The sequence below is a fragment of the Erinaceus europaeus genome, chromosome 8, assembly GCF_950295315.1.
Source record: "Erinaceus europaeus chromosome 8, mEriEur2.1, whole genome shotgun sequence".
In the NCBI taxonomy this organism is placed as follows: domain Eukaryota; kingdom Metazoa; phylum Chordata; class Mammalia; order Eulipotyphla; family Erinaceidae; genus Erinaceus; species Erinaceus europaeus.
Window position 1 is genome coordinate 43,491,129 of NC_080169.1, and position 27,932 is coordinate 43,519,060.

General features: G+C 36.1%; 1 protein-coding gene and 1 long non-coding RNA gene across 2 annotated transcripts in view; one reads left to right on the top strand and one right to left on the bottom strand.

Moving 5' to 3' along the window:
* The window catches only part of THSD7A (thrombospondin type 1 domain containing 7A), a 581,601-nt gene extending 553,738 nt beyond the window's left edge, over positions 1–27,863 (top strand). The window contains exons 20-28 of the mRNA XM_007536219.3: positions 7,231–7,348; positions 7,615–7,760; positions 8,782–8,956; positions 14,365–14,538; positions 19,570–19,665; positions 22,117–22,199; positions 22,983–23,193; positions 24,086–24,173; positions 24,866–27,863. Coding sequence (XP_007536281.2) covers positions 7,231–7,348; positions 7,615–7,760; positions 8,782–8,956; positions 14,365–14,538; positions 19,570–19,665; positions 22,117–22,199; positions 22,983–23,193; positions 24,086–24,173; positions 24,866–24,950 — 1,176 coding nt within the window. The 3' untranslated portion in view covers positions 24,951–27,863. The remainder of the gene's footprint in view (positions 1–7,230; positions 7,349–7,614; positions 7,761–8,781; positions 8,957–14,364; positions 14,539–19,569; positions 19,666–22,116; positions 22,200–22,982; positions 23,194–24,085; positions 24,174–24,865) is intronic.
* The window catches only part of LOC132539895 (uncharacterized), a 375,892-nt gene that overhangs the window by 311,256 nt on the left and 36,704 nt on the right, over positions 1–27,932 (bottom strand). The gene's annotated exons all lie outside the window — the stretch shown is intronic.

The following is a 27,932-nucleotide window of genomic DNA, read 5'->3' on the forward strand; positions in this document are numbered from 1 at the left end:
TCAGATTTAGTGTTTGCATAAAGAGATGCCACTGATTTTTGTACATTGATTTTGTAGCCTGACACCTTGCTATATTGCCTAATAACTTCCAGTAGTTTTCTGCTGGATTCTTTAGGTTTTTCTATGTATACTATCCTATCATCTGCAAATAGTGAGAGCTTGACTTCTTTCCTTCCAATCTGTATTCCTTTGATTTCTTTCTCTTGCCTGATTGCTATGGCAAGAACTTCCAATACTGTGTTGAAGAGTAAGGGTGACAGTGGACTGCCCTATCTTGTCCCTGATCTAAGGGGGAACACTTTCATCTTCTGTCCATTGAGTATGATGTTGGCTGTAGGATTCCTATATATGGATTCCACTATCTTGAGGAATATCCCATCTATTCCCCTTTTTTGTAGAGTTTTGAGCATGAATGGGTGTTGGATTTTGTCAAAGGCTTTCTCTACATCTATTGAGATAATCATGTGATTTTTGGCTTTGCTTTTATTGATGTGGTGAATGACATTGATTGACTTACGGATGTTGAACCAGCCTTGCATTCCTGGGATAATTCCTACTGGGTCATGATGACCAATTTTTTTGATGTGCTGCTGTATCTGGTTGGCCAAGATGTTGTTTAATATTTTGGCATCTATGTTCATCAGAGATATTGGTCTGTAGTTTTCCTTTTTTGCTGTGTCTCTATCTGCTTTTGGTATCAGGGTGATGTTGGCTTCATAGAACGTGGAAGGGAGTATTCCCGTTTCTTCAATCTTATGGAAAAGCTTAAGAAGTAAGGGTACTAACTCTTTCCTGAAGGTTTTGTAGAATTCGTTTGTGAAGCCATCTGGTTCAGGACTTTTGTTGTTGGGGAGATTCTTAATAACGGTTTCTATTTCTTTGTCTGTGATTGGTGCATTTAGGTTTTGTAGTCCTTCTTGGTTCAGTTTAAGCCATTCGCGTTTATTGATATTATGGATTTAATGTATTGTACTGCCATTGTTCCACAAATTTTTATTTGCTCTGATATATTCAAGTATTATCGTAATGTTCTTGTTTATAAGAGATCTTTTAGAACCTCTTTCAGGACTGGTTTGGTGATGGCTGCCTCCTTTAACTGTTGTTTGTGTAAGAAGGTTTTGATCCCTCCATCTAGTTTGAATGAAAGTCTAGCAGGATATATTATCCTTGGTTGAGAACCCTTTTCACTCAGGGCTCGATAGATATCTTGCAATTCTCTTCTGGCTTTTAGAATTAAAGTAGAAGTCTGCTAATAGTCTTATGGGTTTTCCTCTGTATGTGACTTTTGTTTTTCTCTTGCAGGCTTTAGGACCCTTTCTTTATCCTTACTTCTCATTGTGACTATGATGTTTCTTGGTGTCTTCAGGTCTGGGTTGATTCTGTTTGGTACTCTCTGGGCCTCTTGAATATTAATGTCCTTTCTGTTATTCAGGTCTGGGAAGTTTTCTTCTATTATTTCCTCTAGAATGTTTGCTTCACCTTCCTCTCTTTCTTCCTCTGGCAGGCCAATTATATGAATGTTACTTCTTTTTAGATCATCCCATATGTCTCTGTTGTTGTTTTCAGTGTCTCTCAATCTCTTTTTGAGCTCTTTCACCTCTTTCTTAGTTTTCTCTAACTCATCCTCTGTCTGACTAATTCTGTTTTCTGCTTCTGTTAGTCTGCTTTCCCTTGCCTCAGCTTCTTTCTTCATTACAGTTATTTCAGCTTTCAGTTCTCTAATTGCCTCAAGATAATCAATATTTTCATTGGGGGTCTCAACTGTTGTTTCCCTAATCATGCCATTCCTTTCCTCCAATGTTGTTTTCATTTCATTTCCAGTAGATGTTGTTGAACCTCAAGCCACTAGCAGCTTCTCAGTCCGCCATCTTCTGGAATCCCCCAGTGTTTCCTTTTTATAAATAATAATAAAAAAAATAGATGCAAGAGAGAATAAGGACAGCTACAATAAATTCAAGGAAATGTATAGTTCAGTTAGAAAAAAGTCTTACTAGTGGATAGCAGAATATTTTTTAGCAGACATTCTGTAACTTTCTAGAAGAATAATTAATTCAGTATTGTTTAATATCTGTAATTCAAATCCTCTCTCTATGAAACTATTGCCTACCTTAAATTCATCATTTTCATCATGTCACCTCTATAATCTAGTCATTTGTAACCTGACATGGCTTTATGAGTTTATAGTGAAGTAGAAAGGTGTCATACAAAACACTTCTTCTTCTAGCGTTTGCCCTTCTTCCATAGCCAGTCAACAGTGTCAGGTTGAGCCTGATGTAAAGTTTCTAGACCTCCTTTGAATCTGGAGAGGTGGCAGTCATTGACTATGTGGATCATAGTCTGTCTGTAGCCACAGGGGCAGTTCGGGTCGTCTCTGGCTCCCCAGTGATGGAACATAGTGGCGCACCGGCCATGGCCTGTTCGATAGCGATTGAGGAGGGCCCAATCATAACATGCTAGGTCAAAGCCGGGTTGACGCTTGCAGGGGTCTGTGATGAGGTGTTTGTTCTTTACCTCAGCTGACTGCCAACTCTGTTTCCAAGAGTCTGGAACAGAGAAGTTCAGTGTAGGCGTAGGGGACCAGATTAGGTGACGAGACGTCAAACGTTGGACAGGGTGGGTGAAGATATCGCATATATTGGCAGGTCCAGTCGAGCGTAGACGTGGGAAATGAACTTAGATGATGCCGCATCCCGATGAATATCTGGCGGGGCGATGTTGCTAAGAACTGGCAGCCATGGAATCGGGGTGGAATGGATGGTTCCAGAAATTATCCTCATGGAGGAATATAATTTGGAATCAACCAAGTGGACATGGAGGCTACGGAACCATACTGGGGCATAGTATTCTGCAGTGGAATAGCATAATGCCAGAGATGATGATAGTAGTGTGGAAGCGCTCGCGCCCCATGAGGAGCTGGCCAGTCTTGCAATGATATTATTCCTTGCGCCCACCTTTGCTGCAGTTTTTATGAGATGTTCGTGAAATGACAGGGTGCGCTCGAGAGTAACGCCAAGATAGACTGGCTGGGCTTCATGCCGGATTCTCGTATCGCCAAGCTGCACATTAAGCTCACGCGAGGCCGAGGCATGGTGTAGATGGAAAACAGATGATACCGTTTTTGCAGTGCTAGGGATTAGACGCCATTTTTTACAGTAATCAGATATCAGAGACATGTCTTTCGTGAGTGTTTCCTCGAGGATGTCAAACTTGGATGCCTGAGTTGCACAGCAGATGTCATCGGCGTAGATGAACTTCCTTGAAGAAGTTTCTGGGAGGTCACTGATATAAATATTAAATAGAGTAGGAGCCAGCCCTGGGGGAGGCCACATGAGACAAGTCTCCATCTGCTAGACTTGTCACCCAGATGCACCCGGAATCTTCTGTTTTGGAGAAGAAACGATATAGTGTTGGCCACCCATGGAGGCAGGCATCTTGAGATCTTGACTAGGAGACCACGGTGCCAGACGGTGTCATAGGCTGCTGTGAGATTAACAAAGACAGCACCCATCTTTAAATTCTTCTGGAATCCATTTTCAATGTAAGTTGAGAGGGCCAGAGCTTGTTCGCAGGTACATCTTCCTGGGTGGAAACCAGCTTGGGCGGGTGATAGGAATTTCTCTGTAAGAGGAGACATACGTGACAGAAGCAGCCTCTCAAGGAGTTTGTAACACACGGAGAGGAGAGAAATTGGTCTATAGCTGGCGGCCAGTGTTGGGTCTTTCTTTGGTTTCAAAACTGCTATTATCTTTGCACGACGCCAAATTTTGGGCATAGATTCAGATTCTAAGATGTGGGACAGGAATGTAGTGAGCCACTTCTTTGCCGCGGGGCTCAAGTTAAGAATGAGTTCTGGGGTGATGTTATCATAGCCAGCAGCTGTTCCTGGTTTAACCCTCTTCAAAGCGTCTTCCAGTTCAGACAGTGTAAAGGGAGAGAGTTTTGGAGATGGACAAGATAAACGGAAGTGGGATGACCACTCATGGGAAATTTCTTTTCCAGACTGGGTCGATCTTAGCACGTCTAACTTGAGTTAGGTGACTGGCCACTGAGTTTGGAGATATGGGAGGATGGGAGATGGGAGGGGGTTGGCTACCAGCACCCAGACTATGAAGAAGCTTCCAGGCCTTCCTACTTGAGTGGGTGAAGTTCAGACTTTCTGTGAGTTGCTGCCAGCAGGCTTGGCGTGCTGCATCCAGGGAGGCAATGAGATGGTCAGCCACATCTGGGTCGCCCGACTCATCATACTGCTTTAGTAGTTGCTCGCATTCAGCATCAAGACAAGGCGTATAGTTAGCAACTCTCCCCACAAGGAATGGCTTGGGAAGCTGCTTTGAAGATGATACAAAACACTTAGCTATATTCAGTATTCCTAATGGTAATTATAATGTTAGTGAATGCAAAGATGCAACAAGGGGAGGGATAGGTAGCATAATGATTATGTAAAGAGTCTCTTACGCCTGAAGCTCCAAAGCCCCAAGTTCATTCAGTCCCAGGTACTACCATAAACCAGATCTGAGCAGTGCTGGTAAAATATAATAAAATAAAACAAGATATAGTGTTAAAAAAAACACCTAATCTAATAATTTCACAGTATATAATTTAGAGCCAAGAGCTATACTTGAACCATAATATAAGACTATAAAAATTTTTATCTCTCTAGGGTTGGTTGGGAAGATAGCATAATGAGTATGCAAAAATATGTTCATGCTGGAGGCAGCAAAGATTTAAGGTTCAGTCCTCAGTACCACTATAAGCCAGAGCATATATATATAGTCATTTTCTGTGGTTTAAATTTACCACAAAAAAAAACTTGTCTTTCATTCAGAAGAAAAAAGAATTGTTCACCCCAACAGTTGTGAATAAAAATTGCATTCTTCTGGGGCCAGGTGGTGGCACACCTGGTCAAGCACATGAACTACAGTGTGCAAGGAACCAGGTTCAAGTCACTGGTCCCCACCTGCATGGGGGAAAGCTTCATCAGTGGTGAAGTAGAGCTACAGGTGTCTCTCTGTCTCACTCCCTCTCTAAGTCCTCGTGCTAGCATGGTGGTGCCTCTTCCCAGGTACGTACTCTCTGGGTTGGAGAGAATGCGACTGGAGGCAGGCTGGGCTGCTACTCATTCAGCGACATGAGGGAGATGACTAACTCATAAACAGAGTTTGTGTTGGCAAGGCAATTTGATTCTTTATTGATCACGGAGCCCAGGCTTTTAAAGGTCGGCTGGAGGTGGCAAGTCGGAAACGGAAATGGCTTGACATGGTTTGGAAAGGGGCAGAGAAAGGCAAAAGGGGCTGGGAAAGGTAACTTCCTTAGCAACTGTTGCGAGGGTTTTAACTGGTACGATAAATAATAATATCCTGCAGGCAGGGAGGGTCTTGAGGGTAGAAAGAAAATAGATCAGTGGAATGGAATGGGTAGGGATCTTTCAGGCAAAACAATGATTATGTAGATAATAAGGGAGCAGGCCATAGTATCAGGAATGCAGGGTGTTTTGTGAGGCAGGGAGTATGATATGACAGGGCAAACTTTTGGGGTTATTCCTGTCCCTCTTGCTTAACCTCTTGGTAGAGAGAGAGAGACTGACAGAATAGATGCATTCCTCAGGTCAAGCCCTGCCAGGCTCTACCACATCCTCACAATTTCCCAAGTCTCTCTCCAATTCTTTCAATCTCTATCCAATAATAAATAAATAATTTTTAATTGTATTCTTCTAATAAGCCCTACTTTTTCTTTTTAAAAGAAGTCTTTATTGGGGAATTAATATTTTACATTCAACAGTAAATACAATAGTTTGTGCATGCATAACATTTCTCAGTTTTCCATATAACAACCCCCATTTGGTCCTCTGTCATCCTTCTTGGACCTATATTCTCCCCCCAACCACCCACCCCAGAGTCTTTTACTTTGATGCAATATGCCCATTCCAGTTCAGGTTCTACTTGTGTTTTCTTTTCTGATCTTGTTTCTCAGCTTCTGCCTGAGAGTGAGATCATCCCATACTCATCCTTCTGTTTCTGACTTATCTCACTTAACATGAATTTTTCAAGGTCCATCCAAGATTGGCTATTACAAATTGTGCTGCTAAGAACATATGTATACGCACACCTTTTTGGATGGGTGCGTTGAGTTCCTTAGGATATATCCCCATGAGAGGAGTTGCAGGATCATAGGGTAGGTCCATTAGCTCTAGTTTTTCTATTTCAGTACTTCTTTTGAATCTTAGAAAACACATGTGTGTGTTATGTAAAAATATAGTAGATGATATTAAAATGCATATATTGAGAGTATAGTACTTAAGTATTAAGTAATAAGTCATGGAGCTCAATGCAAATAAAATAGACCACTATTATATGATGAGATTAATACCAAAGTTTTAGTAAAGCATGTATTTTTAAAATATTAAAATGGGGGCCCAGGTAGTGGCACACCTATTTGGGTGCTCATATTACAATGTACCAGAACCCAGGTTCAAGCTGTCCAGTCCCTACCTGCAGGGAGAAATTTCACAAGTGGAGCAGCAGTGCTGCAGGTCTCTCTCTCTCTTTCTCTCTCTCTCTCTCTCTCTCTCTCCTCTCTTATCTTTTCTCTCCCTATTTCTCTCTGTCTCTAAGAAAAACAATGGCCATCAGAAGCAGTGGTGTCATTGTACAGTCACTTAAGCTCCAGCAATAACCCTGCAGTCAAAAAAAAATTTAAATGTATGTAGAATATTAATCAGAAAATTCTAGGAGTCTACATTTAATATGGGAAGAGCTAGCTTACTTAATGACTAATATTTTATAACTAAATGCATTGCAATTTATTTGCCCTTTAAATCCCTCCCTTTTGCTTTTCAGTTTAACATGCACATATATAAGTAACTGTCCCCAAGGTACAATGATATATCTGTATATTGAGCTTATTCTTGATGTCTTCTATAATAATGGGGAGTTACTGTACTTATATATTTGTATCTCATGTAGGCAAAAATTAGCCAAATTGGAAGTAGAATCCACTTTTCATTACTTATTGGAAAAGTTCAGCAATGTATACTAAGTAAATGGCCTCACCATTTCAGTCTGTGCCCTTTCCTCCCATTTACCTAAACTAAGCCACTTAAGTTTTAATTTTGTTTTCCAGGTGCATTTTTCTATTATACATCTTATACTTTTCCTGCTCTTGTCCTACCCTCTTCCATCAATAACTCCTCATAATCCTGTTTTTGTGTCATACCTACCTCTTTGCTTTCAGCTTGACCTGGAAAAGAACTGGCAGATGAATATTTCCTGCATGGTCGAATGCCCTGTGAACTGTCAGCTGTCAGACTGGTCTCCTTGGTCAGAGTGTTCTCAAACATGTGGCCTCACAGGTTTGTTTATAACTTCATTAGCATTAAGCATTCTATCAAGGACTATGCAGGGAAATATCCCTATAAGTCATCTAAAATTATCTGTTAAAAGATTGAATTGGAAGGCAGTAGATGAGGGTTGGAGGGTGGGGAGAAGGAATCTTTCTAAAAAGTATGTCTTATTTCTTAGATCTTCTCAAGCTAGGTATCTATCATGACTTCTACCAAAATGATATATACTCGAACAGTTATATCACTAATTTCACATCATTTTGTATCTTTTATAGGAAAAATGATCAGAAAAAGAACAGTGACTCAACCCTTTCAGGGTGATGGAAGACCATGCCCCACCCTGATGGAACAATCCAAACCTTGTCCAGTGAAACCTTGTTATCAGTGGCAATATGACCATTGGTCTACATGTGAAATCCAAGTATCTATTTTCCAGAATTTATTAATTGTCCAATTGTCTGTATCAATTTTCCAGAATTTATATGAAAATAACTATTTTTATATGCAGTCATTTCAGCAATAGTCTTGAAAGCTTGCACATGACATGCTTCCTTTTTTTTATCACTATATTGAGTGTGCTACTGGTTGTAGCACAGTTGATGATATAAGAGTACAACTTATTTCTCTGTGATAGATGTCTACGGAACACTCTCACCCACAACTTAGGTCCTTTTCCATCATCATTCATCAGACTCCCAAAATCCTCTCCAGTGTTTTTTTCCCCCTTCTTCCCTAGAGTCCTGTGCTTTGGTGCAACGCACCACACCCAGTTCAAATTGACATAGTGCCTTTTAAAGAGATGAATGCCAGATGATCTCACTCATAGGTGAAACTTAAACAAGTGCAGAAAGGGAAAACACAAAATAAAGATTGGACTGAGTGTGGTGTATTGCAACAAAACTTGGGACTTTTGGGAAACTGGAGAAGGGAGGGAGCTGGCAGAGGGGGAGTTGGAGTCCTGGTGCATGTTGGTGGAAAGGGACCTAAATTGGGGGTAAGAGAGTTTTGCAGACACCTATCACAATGGGCTGAGAAATTGTACCATTTATCAGCAACTGTACTGTAATCATCCACTAACCTCCTCAATAAAGTTTAAATAAAAAAATAATAAAAACAGTAGGTGAGGTGTCTTGCCATGTCTTGTAATTATTTAATTCATACTTATAACAAATACTCCCTGTTCTACATTTTAAAAATCATTTAGAGGGAGACTGATTAATTTTAATGAAAATTTATTTGCCTGTCTGTATTTCAAAAACAAATAAATTGCTCACTGTATGCTTTATAGCTAGTGTTCTAAAGGATTTCTTCCTTGGAGGTTGCAAATGCATCTTTAACTGTTCATAAATCAAAATCAATGGTGCAGAGATTAGTGTAAATTATGAACTCACTAATGAATAATTTTCATTTTCCTTAATTAGTTATTACTTCCTCAATTCCAGGATGCCCAGTGTGGAGAAGGCACCAGAAAAAGGAATATTTCTTGTGTAGTGAGTGATGGCTCAGCTGATGATCTCAGCAAAGTGGTAGATGATGAGTTCTGTATTGACATTGAACCTATTATAGATGGTACCAAAAAAATAATTCTTGAGGAAACCTGCACCCAACCTTGTCCAGGTAACAAATGCAAAGTGTTTCTTTTTTGGGAACTTCTTACAGGACATAGATTGAAAAGAGATGTAGACATACTATAAGTTGAAGCATATCAATAGTCTTCTCATACAATAACATCTTTGTAACAGAAGAGACTACAGGGGAACAAGAGAGCATTCTTATAACCTGCAAATAGAGTGAAAACCAGGCCACTTATGTGACCTCATTGAAACCTGCCCTGTGGAGTTTTTTACTTTTTGGTTAAGATCAGAACATAACTCAGCTCTTGCTACTGGCAGTCCCTGGGATTTAACATAGAATCTAACACATACAATTTTTATGTGCTATTCCTTTGCTGTCTCCCCTCAGCTCTCCTGAAAGGAGTTTATTCTTGGTGTTGTTTCATTTTTCATCAGCATAGATGGCAACTAAGTCCTTCAACTTATGATCTACAAGGGAAGTATGAGATAAAGTTTATGAAAATAAAAATAGGCAAAGATCTTACAGAATTTCTGTTTACTTTCATTAGTGCCTATCATGGTGATTATTTCTAATAATGAAAATGGTACTTTTGTGAATTTTCTTTTTTTTTTTACTGTATTGGCTAGTACAACTGTACACTGAACTAAGGTATTACTAATAGATTTTTAATAGTTTTGTTAATAAATCTTAATTTTAATTATTACAAAAAAGCAAATAAGGATAGAAAATATCTGTTTAAGTTTTTCAAAAACATAGAAAATGAGAGAGGTGACATTTGAACACATAGTAGCCAAAAATATATTTAAATATTCAAAATAGTAACATACTATTGGTGTAAGATAAAATAAATGATAAATGTATACCTAGATACACTATAATTAGTACACAATATACAGATAAATCAACAAGAAATCATTCTGAGAAGAAAATAGATCATATGTAATACAATGACATATGATTAACGTTATTTTATGTTACTATGTTACACTATAAATCAAGACAGAGAAATACAGAGTTTAAACAGAGGAGCTAGGCATATCACCCACTCCTCATTCATTTGACTATCAACTGTTAGTGCTGGTCAGAAACTGGTTGGAAATAACAACAGGAGACAAGCATCTCATAGTGTTTTCCTTTATTTATTTATTTGTTTGTTTGTTTATTAGTGATTTCAGTTGGAGATCTATAAGTAGGTTGCTCTTCATTTAAAAGTTGCAATCTATCATTTCAATTTCTGTTTTTACATTTTCCCAATGATGGGATTTTAAAGCTAGAATTAAATGAACAAGTGAGCTTTAGAGTGTAATAATTAAAAAATGTATTTCATGTGCTTAATTATATCTTTGCCAAGCATAATATGATTTTATTATTACAATGGCTGAAATAGTGTAATAAGGTGTTTAATATATGGAAATAGCACACATCAATCTTTAATTATTGACATGGATAATTTTGGAGTGACAATTAAGTAACTCATAGACTACCATTAAAAGATGTGTTATTGGGAGTTGGGCTGTAGCGCAGCGGGTTAAGCGCAGGTGGCGCAAAGCACAAGGACCAGCATAAAGATCCCAGTTCGAACCCCGGCTCCCCACCTGCAGGGGAGTCGCTTCACAGGTAGTGAAGCAGGTCTGCAGGTGTCTATCTTTCTCTCCTCCTCTCTATCTTCCCTCCTCTCTCCATTTCTCTCTGTCCTATCCAACAATAGCGACAACAACAATAATAACTACAACAATAAAACAACAAGGGCAACAAAAGGGAATAAATAAATAAAATAAATATTAAAAAAATGTGTTATTAAATTTTATCACATAAAATACTATGTCAGATGATATAAGCATAGATATAATGGTTACTAATAAAAGTATGTCTTATTTCTATATAATTTATAATTACTGAGATGATTATACTACATTCATATGACAGAAGTTTAATTTCTTTTTTGAATATTTTATTTATTTTATTACTGAGAAGGGAGGAGGAGATAGGGAAGGAGAGAGGGAGAGACACTTGCAGCCCTGCTTCACCACTCGTGAAACTTCCCCCCTGCAGGTGGGAATCAGGGGTTAGAACCTAGGACCTTGAGCACTGTAATGTGTGCACTTAACCGGGTGCACCACCACCTGGCCCCCAGAAGTTTAATTTCAATAGATTTTTCTGCATAAAAAATTTTGAGTAACCAAAATAATATTGACTAGGGGGCTAAAAGTGTTTCTGAAAGTCTCAGACAACTTAAAATTGTTAGTACTTTCTTGAAAAAGAACTTAGAACCTTGTCTCCAAGATTTTCTGCACTTCAAGATACTTGACCACTAGTAATATGGGTGTACAAAATAGCTGTGCTTTACTATTTTTTTCTACCAAAGTTATGGCTGGGGCTTGATGTCTGCACTTTGAATCCACTACTCCCAGAAGCCATCACCTTCCCCTTTTATTCAACTACATTATTCAGTAGGACATAGAATAGTTGAGAGGGGACAGAGAGGTAGAAAGGAAGAAAGAAAGATAGACCCTTGCTTTAAAAAGTGTCCCTGCTGCGGGTGGTGAGTGGGGCCTCAAATCCAGTTTCTTAAGTAGTTCCTTGCTTTACTATTACATATACGTGTGTCTATTATTAAATAGTCCATGCATTTCCTTATTTCTTAATTTTATCACGAGCTTTTTTATTCATAAATTTTCCAGAGACCTTTGTGCAAATATTAGATAACTTCAGTATGACATAAGGCAAAAGAAGTTACTTATATATGATTAGAAAGATTTGAAATTGGGAGTCGGGCTGTAGCGCAGCGGGTTAAGCGCAGGTGGCGCAAAACACAAGGACCGGCATAAGGATCCCGGTTTGAACCCGGCTCCCCACCTGCAGGGGAGTCGCTTCACAGGCGGTGAAGCAGGTCTGCAGGTGTCTATCTCTCTCTCCTCCTCTCTGCCTTCCCCTCCTCTCTCCATTTCTCTCTGTCCTATCCAACAATGACAACAACAATAATAACTACATCAATAAAACAACAAGGGCAGCAAAAGGGAATAAATAAATAAAATAAATATTAAAAAAAGAAAGATTTTAAATCATAAAATTTCCCATGCATTGGGTTTATCATTATTTCCTGCATACTCTGAGCAGTATCACCAAGTAACCTATCCCAAAGAATAGATGAGTATAGTGAATTAACTTTTCATTGTTCTCAGTGAAGATGTGGACCATGTTCCAGCTGTCCACACATGGGTAGTAATAGTAATTTAGTAATTTAGTAGTAATAGATACATACAATTTAAAAAGGCAAAAATTTCTAAATTTTTCAAAATAATATTAGTAGTAACAGGAAAATTCACACCTTCCACATTCTTGACAATAGGCAAATTGTGGTAAAATTATAAAATGAAGTAGAGTACAGTCATAAGAATGAAAAAAATGAGAACTACATATACATGTGTTGAACAGCACAAATATAAACAGATGAAATGTGGATCCAAGATGGCAGCTTGGAGACAACAGCTGATGTGAACTCTGCAAAGAAACTTCTTTCAACCTCAAGAATCTCAAGAGAGGCCTCCAGGTTCCAGATGATACCATGATGCCAACCTGACCTCCTTGGGCAGAGGGCCCCACCATGTGTCTTGGAGCCCCACTTCCCCAGATCCCTGCCCCACTAGGGAAAGAGAGAGACGGGTTGGCAGTATGGATCAATCTGACAATGTCTATGTATTTCAGGGAAGCAGTTACAGAAGCCAGACCTTTCATATTCTACAACCCATAATGACCCTGGGTTCATACTCCCAGAGGGATAAAGAATAGAGAACCTGGGAGTCGGGCAGTAGAGCAGTGGGTTAAGCGCAGGTGGCACAAAGCACAAGGACTGGCATAAGGATCCCGGTGAGAGCCCCCGGCTCCCCACCTACAGAGGGGTTGCTTCACAGGCAGTGAAGCAGGTCTGTAGGTGTCTATCTTTCTCTCCCCTTTCTGTCTCCCCCTCCTCTCTCCAACAACAACGTCATCAATAACAAGAACAGTAATAAATACAACAACAATAAAACAGCAAGGGCAACAAAAGGGAATAAATAAATAAAAGAATAGAGAACCTTACAATGGAGGGGATGGAATATGGGGCTCTGGGGTTGAGCATTGTGTGGAAATGTATCCCTCTTATCTTCTACTCTTGTAAATTTTATAAATATTTTATAAAGAAAATAAAAAATATATAAACAGATGAAAAAATCCAGATATTCAAAAGTACACATAAGTTAGAAAATTAGTTCACTAATGAGTAGGACATGATGCTTGCCATGAATATAGCCTAGTTTTGATCCCAAGTCATCATCACATGGGTGAGCCATGACACTAGGGAATGATGTGCTATTTCTCCCCACCTCTCTCTGTCTCTCTATGTGAATGAAAAAGAGAACTGGATGTTGTGGAACTGCACATGTGCACAATTTGTGCACATTTGCACAATTTCATTGCATGCAGGTAATGTTTATTAATGCCTTGTTTCTTGATTTAGATACTGAGGGCATGGATATATAATCAGGTCGTGGCATTTTTAGTTATCTGGATATTTATAATTTGTGATAATTTAACATGCAAAAAGTTTTCAATAAAATAATAAAAAGGGGGGAGTCGGGTGGTAGCACAGTGGGTTAAGCGCATGTGGCACAAAGCACAAGGACCGGCATAAAGATCTGGGTTCCAGCCCCCGGCTCCCCACCTGCAGGGGAGCCGCTTCACAGGCGGTGAAGCAAGTCTGCAGGTGTCTTTCTCTCCCCCTCTCTGTCTTCCCCTCCCCTCTCCATTTCTCTCTGTCCTATCCAACAATGATGACATCAACAACACTACAACAATAAGACAACAAGGGCAACAAAAGGGAATAAATAAATATTTAAAATAATAATAATAAAAAGGGAAGCTAATTGAAGATGTATATCAATGGGAAAGTATATGCATTATTCGCACTACTGCAACAGCTCCATTGTCTTCATTTTATATCTCTGGAAAGAAATGGGAAGAATGCTTAAAAACCAGTTTTCATAGCCTTGGATTAAAGCTGTTTTAAACTTATAAACACCTAGAATATAATACCAATGTATAATTAAATGTCCTTTGAACTGTACAAGTATTTAAAATATCTGTTTACAATAATGTGACAAGAGTGGTAGTAGGTTTTAACTATTTACTATCTCTTGAAAGATAAGTGATCAGAATAAACAAGTTCCTTTGAGTCATATTTTATTTTATATTTTTATCAGACAATAAAATCTACTCATTGCCATTCATTCCATTCCAAAGGCATTAATATAAACTTACAAAGCTACTTGTAAAATTTTAAATATTAAGTTTTTATTATATATTTAAATGTCCTATATGACTGACATATCTAAAAATACCTATTTGGGTAAGAAAATGATTATCTGACTATTTTCTATGGGTATAGGTATAAACTATAAACCATGGTTTTATAGGTGACTGTTATTTGAGTGACTGGTCATCATGGAGCCTATGTCAGCTGACCTGTGTGAATGGCGAAGACCTAGGCTTTGGTGGAATACAGGTCCGTTCCAGAGCAGTGATAATACAAGAACTAGAGAATCAGCATTTGTGTCCTGAACAAATGTTAGAAACAAAATCATGTGATGGTGAGTGCTATGATTCAAGAAATCTATTTCTTTAGTTTTGTGTTGATAGTAAAGAAATATAATAAAGAATTTTCTGGTAAAGAAGGAACTTTACTAGGAATTTATTTAAAACTAAGAATTGAATTAAAATCATGATTTTCAAATTCAAAAATCTTAGAGGAATAAAAAAATTATCTTTCCAATAACAATGGAAAAAATCTTTCCAGCCTACTTAAACTTTATATGAACTATTGTAAAATGGTTTGCAATTTTATGAACAAAATGTGATGACGGTAATTATGAACACATTATTTGCACATCAATATCAATATTTACTATGTGTGAACTAAAGAAAATTACAAATTTATCACAGAGTCTAAAAGTGTAAGTACTTACACATACACTATGAAAGAGTTTTGAAGTCTCTCATTCCCAGACCATACTTTGAGAGTTGCTATTCTAAAATAGCCAAATTTTAAGATGATATTAGCATCATTTTAGTACATAGGACCTCTTCATGAACGAATCAACAACAAATTAGAATTTCATCTGTTTATCACCTTGGAATGCTGTACATACCTACACATCTATGTGTGATAAGATAGTGGATGGATAAGGAAAGTTGAAGGCAGCCTCTTGGGTGAATGGGGATTAAAGGATTGTAAATCTAACTAAAAGTCTTGGAGAGAGGAATCATTGTAATCAGTCTATAATCATACTACCCTGAACTTTTTTAATCTCACAAACTAAGCAATGTCAGATCTGGTAAATACTTGGATGGGAGATTCATGCCACTGGTCCAGATGGATACTAAAGAAGTGGAACCAAGGGGTCCATGAATTTGGACCCTTGCAAAAATGGAAACAGAAAAACTAGTAATAACTATAACTTCACTTCCCATTCCATCATTAAGCATGCTGACCTCTGATGACAACTGACTTTCAGATCAAGAGCTCAAAGAGGAGGTAAAACAAGACTTCCCAGCTAAACCTGAGTTTCCCCAGAACAGTTATAAGAGGCAGTCCACCTCCTTCTATGCTCCTACCCTTCATTACTGACACAGTGATACCCAGTCCCCTACTCCAGGTTGCCCACAGCACCAACAAAAGCCAGCAATTGTATGCATATAATAAAAACATACCCATCTAATAGTAAAAGAAGCAGATATTTACCTAAATTTCTAACCTAGACTTTAAATACACAGAAAGCAGACAAGGAAGAAGCAAGTCAAATGTATATATAAAGGAATATACTATAAGGAAATTTGAGATTTTAGAGTAATATGACACCACAAGAAAAGAGTAACAACATTCCAGAAACCACAAATATATGAGATATCAAGAACTAGTAGATATAGAATTCATGAAGAAACTCAGATACAAGAAAACTCAGAAAATAATTCTATGAAACACAAAGAGTGGATGGAGCTTGAAAATTTCATGTTAAGTGAGATAAGTCAGAAACAGAAGTATGAATATGAGATGATCTCACTCTCAGGCAGAAGTTGAAAAGCAAGATCAGAAGAGAAGACACAAGTAGAACCTGAACTGGAATTGGCATATAGCACCAAAGAAAAAGACTCTGGGGTGGGTGGTTGGGGGGAGAATACAGGTCCAAGAAGGATGACAGAGGACCTAGTGGGGGTTGTATTGTTATATGGAAAACTGAGAAATGTTATGCATGTACAAACTATTGTATTTACTGTTGAATGTAAAACACTAATTCCCCAATAAAAAAAAATTAAAAAGAAGCACAAAGAGTGAAAAATCAGGTCCACCAGCAATACAATTGCACGTGAACAAAATCTTGACATTACACACACAAGGACACAAGTGGAAATTAAGTCATGATATATTACAACCTATGAGATATAGCACAAGCTATAAAATGAAGTAAAAGTAATACTAAGAGAAATGTGTGTATGGGGAGAGGATCTAAATGGCTATTTGCTTAGAGAAGACATGCAGATGGCCAACAGGAATGTGAAAAGATGTTCATCATTTTTTATTATTATGGAAATACAATTTAAAAGATGTGCGTGGTAGCAAAGCGGGTTAAGCACACATGGTGCAAAGCACATGGCTGGCTTAAGGATCCCAGTTGAGCCCCAGGCTCCCCACCTGCAGGGGAGTCACTTCACAGGTGGTGTCTATCTTTCTCTCCCCTCTCTGTCTTCCCCCCCTCTCTCCATTTCTCTCTGTCCTATCTAACAACAACGACATCAATAGCAACAATAATAACTACAACTAAATAAAACAAGAACAACAAAAGGGAAAATAAAATAAAAATAAAAAATTTAAAAAATAAAAGTAATAAAATAAAAAGGAGATGTTATCTCACACCTGTAAGAATGTTTATTATCCAAAAGCTGTGAAATAAGTGTAAGAGAGAATGGAACCATTGTATGCTGTTGAAATGAATGTAAATTGGTCCAGTCACTATGGAAAGCAGTATGGAGATTTTAGAAATTCCATACAGTTCATTTATTCCACTAAAATGAAAATGCTAGTCAATTGATCTATGTATTTATATGCTTGCTGCAGCAGTATTTCTAAAAACCAAGTATTGTAAGAAACCCAGTACCCACAAATGAGTGGCTGACTATTCAGCCATTTAAAAATGCAAATCTGGTGGTGGGAATTGTGTGGAAATGTACCCCTCTTATCCTATGATTTAATATTTATTTACAAAATTGTGAGACAACAGGGATATGATTCCACACTGTTCCCACCAACATAGTTCTATGTCTCCCTCCGTTCCCTCCACTGGAAACTGAAGTAGTTCTCCAAAGGTAACAGATATGAGTTGACTATTATTTCTATAATTATACTTATATATATTTGCCCATTTTTTTCCTATGGTCCTGCTTCTTCTTTTGTTCTAAGTCATAGCTACACCTTTGCGCTACTTCTGAATGTCCTTCCTTTTTTCGCTTCTCTCTGGGTCTTGGGGTCTTGATGGAACTGGAGTTCAGAGCCCTCTAGTCATCTTTCCCTAATATTACTCATTGTACACAGTAATGTATGTGCTCTACTAAATGTGCCACAACTCAGAACACTTAGTATAAATTGTAAAGAAATATTAAACAATAAAATCTGTGGGCCAAGAAAATTCTATTTTACAAAGCTGTATTTCAGATATGAAAGAAAGCAGGTTTCCTAGATAAAACAAAACCCTAAAGAATTCATCACCACTAGCCTTTGTTTGCAACAAATATTGAAAGGATGTCTTCTAAATTGAAAAACAAGCCTCAGGCCTTGATGGTGGTGTACCTGTTTGAGCACACACATTACAGTACACAAGGACCGGACTTCGAGCCCCAGGCCTCCTCAAGTAGTGAAAAAGTTCTCTCTCTCTCTCTCTTTCTCTTTCTCTCTTTCTCTCTCTCTCTCTCTCCCCTCTCTCTTTCTCTCTCTTTCTTCCTCTCTCCCCCTTCCCTCTCTCCCTCTTCCCTCTCAACTTCTCTCTATATACAAAATAAATAAATAAAAATATTTCTAAAAAAAGAAACACATGTCCACAGTTCTTGCAGTTCAATGAGAACTAGGAAAGATTTCAGTAGAAAATAAGAATGAACAAAATATATACATAAGCAGTTTTTATAAGAAGAAATATAAATACTTCCAAGCATTTTATTAATGTTGTACTGCTTTAATAATGAAAGAACTTCAATTAAAATAACAAGATAAATTTCCATACTCAGAAGACTGACATTTAAAATATAAAAATTATAAATGAGAGTATTTAGAGCCATGGAAACTATAAACTTTATTACCGCTTTCAAAGAAACAAGCTATATTTAATAAGACTATCTCTACAATGATACACAGAAATTTTCCTTCTAAACAATTTATCTTACAGCAGTACCAGGTGTGTACAACTAATCACTGAAGTACTATTGTAATAGCAAACAACCTAAAAGTTGTTTATAAAATACTAATAGAAGATATAGTGTAAATAAATTGTGTTAAATTTCAAAATAAATAGAATACACATACACTGAAAAACCACAAATACTACATCTGTAAATTCACTGTGAAGTTTCAGATTGATAACATGATAGTGATGATCTAAATCTTATGTATAATAGGGATATTTTAATTTTTTAATTTCTCAAATAATTTATTTGGTTTAAAATTCCACTTTTTAAAACACTGCATAGCCAAATATTTACAATTCTTGTGGTTATTTTAGCTAGACTTTGGAAATTATGTTAAAGAAATACTATGAGGGGAAAATTTTATTCATAGAATACAACTCAATGTTTAGCAACAAAAATAAAAATATTACTATATACCAAAATTAAATTCATTAGTTTGTACTGCTGTCATAAGAGTCAAATTCCAAAGTGCCCAAATATGGGATTTGAATGAGACTAAAGGGAGATTAAAATTTAAGATACTATAAATATTTGTGAATGACAGGTGGCACAGTGATTGTATGCTAAATGGTAAAAGATATATAATACTCCCTAATATTATACACATTCATAAGATATATAGTATTGATAAAAATAGATATTTGCATATTATTATATTCATATGTGATAACATATAATTGAAACCATTGGTTACAAAGATATATATTTACTTTGGAATAAAGGTATTTCTAGGTATACAAGAAGGGAGATAAGAACAGGAAATAATAAAAAGGACAGCAAACTTCTGTTATTTTCGTATTCCTCAATAAGCCAAAACAAAACAACAACAAAAAACTAAAGCAAATTTTGACAAAATGATAACATTTGTTAAAATTTCATAATAGGAAATCAATTTTATATTATTATTATTTATTTCTCAGTGTTTTATATTTTATAATACTTCAATGAAATCAAACCAAAATTTCAGGTTGGCAGACATGACACATTGCCTGAGATTTAAGAATATCTGCTGATTTTATAACTTTACATGGTAATTTCTGTAAAATAAATTTGAAATGATTTGAGATTAAATTCTTATGATTTTTTGATTGTTTAAAATATTTCATTAACATCCAATCCCTGTAGTTGCCCTTTTGGACAATAGAATGTCCATCTGTTCTGTGTTCCTGCAGGTGGACAGTGTTATGAGTACAAGTGGATGACTAGTGCTTGGAAAGGATCATCCCGAGCAGTCTGGTGTCAGAGGTCAGATGGTATAAATGTAACAGGTAAACTTTCAGTTTATCCTTCTTCTTAAGAAAACTAGTTATATTACATAAACAAGTAGCTAAAGGAAATAACTAAGGGCACAAATATATTGGTTCTGCAGTCAATATATATGGCTGGAATTCAGGACACCCAAGCTGTATACTTTTCTTTTGATCATTAACAAGTTATTTTTAACATTTTAAATTGCCCCTTATAAGTATTAGATATTGTTGCTATAACTGCTTAAAGTACTGTCCAACATTTAATTGTAACTATCAGATGATTTTTTTTTTATTTAAGAAAGGATTAATTAACAAAACCAGAGGGTAGGAGAGGTACAACTCCACACAATTCCCACCAACCAATCTCCATATCCCACCCCCTCCCCTGATAGCTTTCCCATTCTCCATCCCTCTGGGAGCATGGACCCAGGGTCATTGTGGGTTGCAGAAGGTAGAAGGTCTGGCTTCTGTAATTGCTTCTCCACTGAACATGGGCATTGACTGGTCGGTCCATACTCCCAGTCTGCCTCTCTCTTTCCCTAGTAGGGTGGGTCTCTGGGGAAGCTAAGCTCCAGGACACATTGGTGGGGTCTTCAATCCAGGGAAGCCTGGCCAGCATCCTGATGACATCTGGAACCTGGTGACTGAAAAGAGAGTTAACATATGAAGCCAAACAAGTTGTTGAGCAATCATGGACCCAAAGCTTGGAATAGTGGAGAGGAAGTGTTAGGGGGATACTCACTGCAAACTCTAGTGTACTTCTGCTTTCAGGTATATATTTTGCAGTAGTTTATAGATACGTGTGAAGATATGCTCTCTCTCACAGAAACTGGTGTATATCTAGGTTTTGGGACTTTGTTAGAAAGTGAACCACCTGGGATGGAATTAGAGTATACTATGAAAGGAAAGGTCTCACCCGAGTAATGAAGCTGAAGGGTTGTCATTCCACATGTGAAGTCTCTGGACACAGTCTGAAGTGAAGCATGTTGAGGTGGCAATCGTTGCGTTGGTTAGGTTGTGATCGGCGGATGCAGTATTATTTGAGGAAGGAGGAAGGGAAGTTGAGCAGAGACACTTGCAGTGAGAGTCCACACTGAGTCAGAATTCTTCCCCAAAATAATTCCCAAGTGTGTATCAGTGAATTCAAAAAAGCACACTGTTTGGTGGTGTGGGGGCTGGGAGCTGTGGTTTTAGAAGTTGTAGGATTAAGGAAGAAAGGATGACAAGAATGAGAAAAAGAAAAAAAAGAGAGAGAGAGAGAGAAGAAAAAGATAAGAAAAAAACAGTCATAAAATAGCAGTGAAAGGAAAGGGTTTTTTTTTAAATTTATTTATTTTTAATTATTTAATTAGCTATGCGGGGTGAGGTGGGGGGGTTGGCTACTTAGAAAGAAAAAAGGCCAGAGGTTTCAGAAGGGTATAGACTCAGAATGAATGATACTCCCTGGTGGGATAGGAATTTGGTAAAGACAGAAGCTCAGCAGGGGAGCCTGCTAGGAGCTGGTCCCCAGGGACTGGTTATTGGGGGGAGGTAAGGGGTAAGAGGTGTGCTTAATAATTAAAAGGAAAAAATATATTTTCCCTTTTTTTCTACTCTAATTCTTAACCCAAATTAAGTTATAGTCACCTCCTTGGTGTCACCGCTAGGACCCCTTATTGACTGGCCTACTAAAGGCAGAAAATCCTACTGTTTCCAGGAGATGTGGTCAGAGCTCAAGCCACTAGCAGCTTCTCAGTCTGCCATCTTCCGGGAATCCCCCTCCATAATACTTTTATCTTTACATACTGAGATAAGGTATTTAAAATATATTTTCATTGAATTCAAAAAGATTAAAAGTTCCATAATTGTCTTCATAACATTCTGTGTAATTGATTAGACAAGTATTGTTTAAAACTGAAAGTTCTTCCCACATCACCAATACTGTTTGATTCTGGGGTATCTATTCCCATCTTTAAACCTCACTTATACCGATCAGGTAAAATTAATAAGAAGGAAGAAAGGTAAGAGAGAGCTGCTGTATCAGGTTTAACATCAGGGAAACCACACTTAGTAGCTACATCTGTTTTCTTTTCTGTATACACCACAGTATCTTGAGCCAATTCTCCAAAAGAATTATGTGTTAATTTGAGAAAGGTGCATAAATTAAGGAGACAATGGCTATGTCTCAAGGGACAAGAAAACTATTTCTTGAAGTGGCTACAAAGTTCAGTGTTTTTCCCCAAAATAATTTTGTTGGGGGATTAGTGTTTTTCAGTGTATTTATTGACACTTGGGTACACTTTCTCCCAGATAAGATTGGTCTGAAGCTCATAAGTAAAGTGGACAAAGTTAACCAAATATTTCACTATCAAACACAGAGAATTCTGGGATTCTCAAAGTGGTTCAGGATTTAAAGACAAGTTTATAACAGTGTATTTTTTATCACTGCAAGAGATGCTACTTGTCAAAATATGATTTTCTGTTCTACAGGGGGCTGCTTGGTGGTACGCCAGCCTGATGCTGACAGGTCTTGTAATCCACCATGTAATCAACCCCACTCATTCTGTAGTGAGGTATGTGTGAATTTATTAGAATAGATTACTCAGGCTTATCATTTGTCACCCCAATTTCTCTGGTGTGATTTATTTCACTTACACAAAGATTTTTTTTAAAGTTTGCCTTAAGAAATTAATTTCTAGTTTTGGACCTATTCTTTTGTCAGTATAAACAAACCTGAAGGCATTTGCTTCTGCTGTTAGAACACTTTGAATATAGTACAAAATTGTTTTCTTTCCTATGTTAGAAAATTACTTCTTGTAATTGATCAGAATGTCAAACTTCTTTAGGGCCTTTGAGTCAGAACTGTTACATTTTTTCTTTTTTATTTATGTATTTTTGTTTAATAATGAATTAAAAGATTGTAAGATTATAGAGTATAGTTCTATATTATGTCTACCACCAAATTCCTGTGTCCCTACCCTTCCACCTTCTAAAGATAACCACCCCATAGTTCTGACAAAGTCTTAGAAACAGATTGCTCTTATTGTCATTGTTTGTTTGTTGCAAGTTCATGTATATCATTTGTCTAGATTCCACATATGAGTGAAACCATCTAATAGTTGTCTCTTAACTCTTTACTTATTTTACTAAGCATAATCACCTTCAGTTCCATCCATTTTTTTCCCCAAAAGACATAAAATTGTCTCCTTTTATTGCAGAGTCACATTCCATGGAGTATATACCCCATAATTCCTTTAGCCAATTATCTGTCAATGGACATTTAGGCTGCTTTCACTCTGTTATGTTTTCAAAAACCTCCTTGCCTATACAGTATAAAACTTTCTGTTCTCCTGCAGACAAGAACATGCAGTTGTGAAGAAGGGTACACTGAAGTCATGTCTTCTAATGGTACACTTGAGCAATGCACACTTATCCCTGTGGTGGTGATACCCACCATGGAGGACAAAAGAGGAAATGTAAAAACCAGTCGGGCAGTACATCCAACCCAGCCCTCCAGTAACTCAGCAGGATGGGGAAGAACCTGGTTTCTGCAACCATTTGGGCCAGGTGAAGTGACTAGAGAGAGATAGTGTTGATATGATATTCTTTGGTCTTATGCTTAACCAGTGCCAAAGTATCATGCCTGAATTGATTAAAAACACAGAACTAAGAAGTTCAAAAAGAATAAGTACAGAAAATCAAATTGAAAAATTCCTGTTTCATTTCCTAAATATAAAGACTCTTTTATTTATTAACCAAACTTTGTTATTTTTACAAATAATATCCAAGATTAATTTTAAATCTCATTGTAAATTCCCAAAAGTGAACTAGGAGGTGACATAGTGGATAAATTGTTGGACCTAAGAGCATGAAATCTCAAGTTCAGTTGCTGACATGGAGTTTACCAGAATGACAGAGTGATACTCCTGCTATTCTACCTCTCTCTCTCTCTCCCTCTCTATTCCTATGTATGTGTGAATCTAATTCAAAAAAATTAATACATCTTAAAATATAATAAGTATATTCATAAAGAATATGTGAAATGGTAGTGTTTACAATCAAATTTCAGTCAACTTGAGGTTAGAAATACCTTGAAACTGTAATATTTTGTCTTGTAATTGCTATTCCCACAATAGACTAAAATTGAAAAAAAATATGAACACTGAACATTGAATTGAAATTGAATTTCAGTAAGAAACATAAATTTAGATGTTAACTGGAAATCTAAGTTCAAATTGACTTGAACTTTTCAAGTCAATTTTCAGTGATAAATTATCATTAATGAAGCAGCATCTAACAAAATAGCAGCTTTGCATTAATCATTAACTTTGCCTATGCCATAATTTATGTTGAGTTTTAAAAGAAACTGGTTATTAATAACTGGTCATTGGTTATAGTGGAAGTGTGTTATATATGTCAGATTGATATAAATTAATGCCATAATATCCATTTTTCTTAGATGGGAGACTAAAGACCTGGGTTTATGGTGTGATGGCTGGGGCATTTGTATTACTCATCTTTATTGTCTCCATGATTTACTTAGCCTGGTAAGTGTTTAAATATTTCATATTCTTAAGTGATATACAATCTCTATATTTCAAAGGAAGCATTCTCAATTGACCATAATAAGGAATAACAAGCTAATAGTACAAGTGAGCATGCTACAATTATCTAGTGTTCATTTAAAATTCTAATAAATCTAACTTCAGTCTTTGTCTAAAAATACCAAATCTAAGCCACTTAATTTCTCAGTATGTGTCAGAGCTACTCCAAATCATCTTTTCATGAATGTCTTTTTATTTAAGCAATAGAAAATTACTTTCCATGCTTTTCATGAAGTACAGATTGTTGTATTTAACAGCTAGAGGAAGATATGATAGTAATATCTAATTTTATTTATCTTTGAAACATACTTTATGTATAACTTGTGGAATATTTACATAGGTTTCTGACCAAATACAAATCATTCCATAATGAGTTTTTTAAAAAAAACTAGAGAAATTTCACTGGGACAGTATACCTTTTGTAGACTAGTACTTAATAGGTCCTGTCTCAAGTTTTATCAGAGCATGAAACTAAGGGAAAAAATATATTAAAAATCATAACTTAAAGTTGAATTTGGGCCCCATAGGCAATTAATTAAGTTAGATTAATGTTCTTTATTTTAAACAATAAAATTTACAACATAATATTTTTCTTTCTCTCAATTTTAATTTTATTTATTTATTTTATTTTTCAGCAAAAAGCCAAAGAAACCCCAAAGGAGGCAGAACAACCGACTGAAACCTTTAACCTTAGCCTATGATGGAGATGCAGACATGTGAACTTTATTTTAGCAACAACCAGTTTCAGCTTTCAGATTTTTCAGTAGATATCCAGAGACCACAAAACTTTTGAAACTGTGTGGATTAAAGTACATTGTAATATTAAGGGAAAAAATATAGAGTGAAAACTGCAGTACCACTGTAGATACCAAGACAGCACTACATACCTAGATTCCATCAACTCTGAGAATTCTAGGAGATTGAGTAGAATGCATGCTGCATTCAGAGAATTATGTCACCTTTCCTGAAAACTATGGACCATTTAATTTCATCTCTAAAATGCTGTGGTGGAATTAGTCAAGATGCCTAATATAAGTCTCAATTTGCAGTGTTAACCCATAGAAACATTTTAGCATGACCAGTTTTATACCAAGATCTCTACAACCTTATAGTCACACTAAACAACATGCATATTCAAGTAAATGCACAGAATTTAAATTTTGTAATGAGCAACTTTAATAATGAGTAAAAATAAACTCAAAACTGAGCAGAAAACCCATTGAATGATTTTGATTGTCATCTTCTTGGTGGTTGAAAGTAGCTTTTTTTGACCTGCATTTCAGAGGCACAGATTTTCATAAAACTTAATTCTTTCTCTCCAAAGTTTGAATGCTGGACTAGTATCTTAGAAGAGTCCTCAAGTTTCAGTATTTTATAGTGGTGAATGTCTGAAAGACTAATTTGCTTGTGTTAATATGTTTCTACTTACTCTAATTTTCAAACTTGTTGCCAGCATCTTTTTTTGCTACATAGAAGGCACATTTTTGCACTATATTAGTGCAGCATGATAGGCACTTAACCAGTATTGCCATAGAAACCGCCTCTTTTCATATAGGACGAAGATATCTGTGCTAAGAGCATCATGGAGACATGTACAAGTTCTTGTATCCTGAAGAGAGTTAAGTTTGGATGGCAAAATGGAATTAGCTATTATATCTGCTGTAAACACCCTTCCTCATCACTACAGCCACTATGGAATTGACAACTTGATGATAGTTTAAGTGTTTAAATCCTAAACTCATCAACCCTCCAAAATATGGACCCCACTAGTTGGTTTTTAATTTTATTTTGAAGGTTGTTTATTACTAGATTTTTATATTTGTTATCTTTGGTTAAAAAAACAAAAGAAAAGAAAAAAGGAGTTGGTTGCCCTTTTAGTTTTGAACAGATAGAGCAAACATTTTATTGGTTTTTGTAACTAAATGAAATCAAAATTGTGTTAATTTTTTCTTTTTCCCCAGTTTCTTTATTTTGAGTCAAATGTACTTCAAAGTTTATATGTCTGTCTTTTTCACTGGTAAACTTTAAATAAGTCTTTAATATACAATTTTAAAAACTGGAAAAAATCAAAGATAAGTAAAAATTTTATACAGGGTCTCATTGGCTATCTACACCACGGTGACATGTTCTGTCTGGGGACCAAATAGCAAATGTTCTCAACAAAGCCTATGTTGCAACTTCTCAGTTCTACTTTTGTAATAACGTAGCCATAGATAATACACAGTACATAAAAAGGAAAGTGTGTGTTTTACAATAATTTTTCTTAAAAAATGTCAATAAGTCATATTTGAAAATTGTGGGGGGTTTTGACCACTGATTCAGAAGTCTTTTCATTATGAATTCTATACTCTATCACCTTTAATTGTCATTATTTTCATATATATGATCAGTATTATATTTCAAAAGGTGGAAACAGTTATTTCAGTATTGAAAATAGCTATATATTTTTTTTTATGTAACCCTTATAGCTATATTTTTTACAGAATGGAATGTCACAGTGAAGGAATAAGAAAGTTGGTAGATTTATTTGAAAAGAAAACTCAAAAGATGTCATTTAAAAGCAATACGATTTTTAGGCAATGTTTACTATAACAACCTTTGGAATAAAGGAGGACATTAGTTTTTCAGTTTTTTAAAACATACTATGGCAAGCTATATTATCTTAAGTCTAAATTCTTTAAGTGGTTTGAACTTCATATGCTAGAGTTTGAGCTCCCCCTGCTGTTCATTATAGCACTTGCTATAATTACAAAAAAGGATTTTATTGCCCCCCAAATTAACAAATTTCTACTTATTTCAATAAGAATTAAATGTTATGTTAATTATCTAATATTCACTGTATTTGGTAATGTATGTCATTTAAAATTAAACAAGTGGTCATGTAGATAGGAATTTTACTCTAAATTGAATTAAAAAAAAAAAAAAAGACAAATTCCATTCCATCTGTCTTATTGAAGTGGAAAACAAAAGTAAAACTGTGATTTCCAATATAAATATTCTCAAATTCTTCAAGATAATCCTCAGATTTATCTTTTTGAATAAAATAAACTTTGTCTAGAGTGCTTTAATCTGTTACTTAAAGATTCAGCTGGCAAATTAATAAAATATGTACAATATCTGAAACTTTGAACTTGTGGAATAAAATAAAGTAGTCTCATTAAGGCTATACTTATGCAATTACAAAGTGTCATTAATTCAAAAAATGAATTACTATCATCCTACCTATATTGCAAAAATTAACTGAGTAGAGAAAAACTATAAAATGTTCTAAAAAACATGATTTTGTTTATAAATTGGTTACATTTAAGACATTATATATATGAAAGTGGCTAAGTTCAGTGAGACTTAGTACTAGGGAACATATTGGAAGTCTGTTGTTGAATAAAAATGACTGGATGGCCTCTTGTTAGAAAGGTGGAAAGAGGTAACTATTTTTGGACAAATGAAAGTTACTGTATTGTAACATGAAAATGGCTTTGTAAATGTTACTGGAATTCCATGAAACCTGATTCCTCCTGATCATACTAAGAAGTCAGGCTAGGAATATAGTAGTAACTTATCTATTGACACTTTTGCCTTACCAAAATGATCTGTGAGTTCACAAAAAAATAAAAAACTGTTTTTCTTTCGGTATGAAGGTCTGCTTGATATATATAAGAAAAAAGAAAGAAAAATTAGCTACAGAAAGGAAAATGAACTACA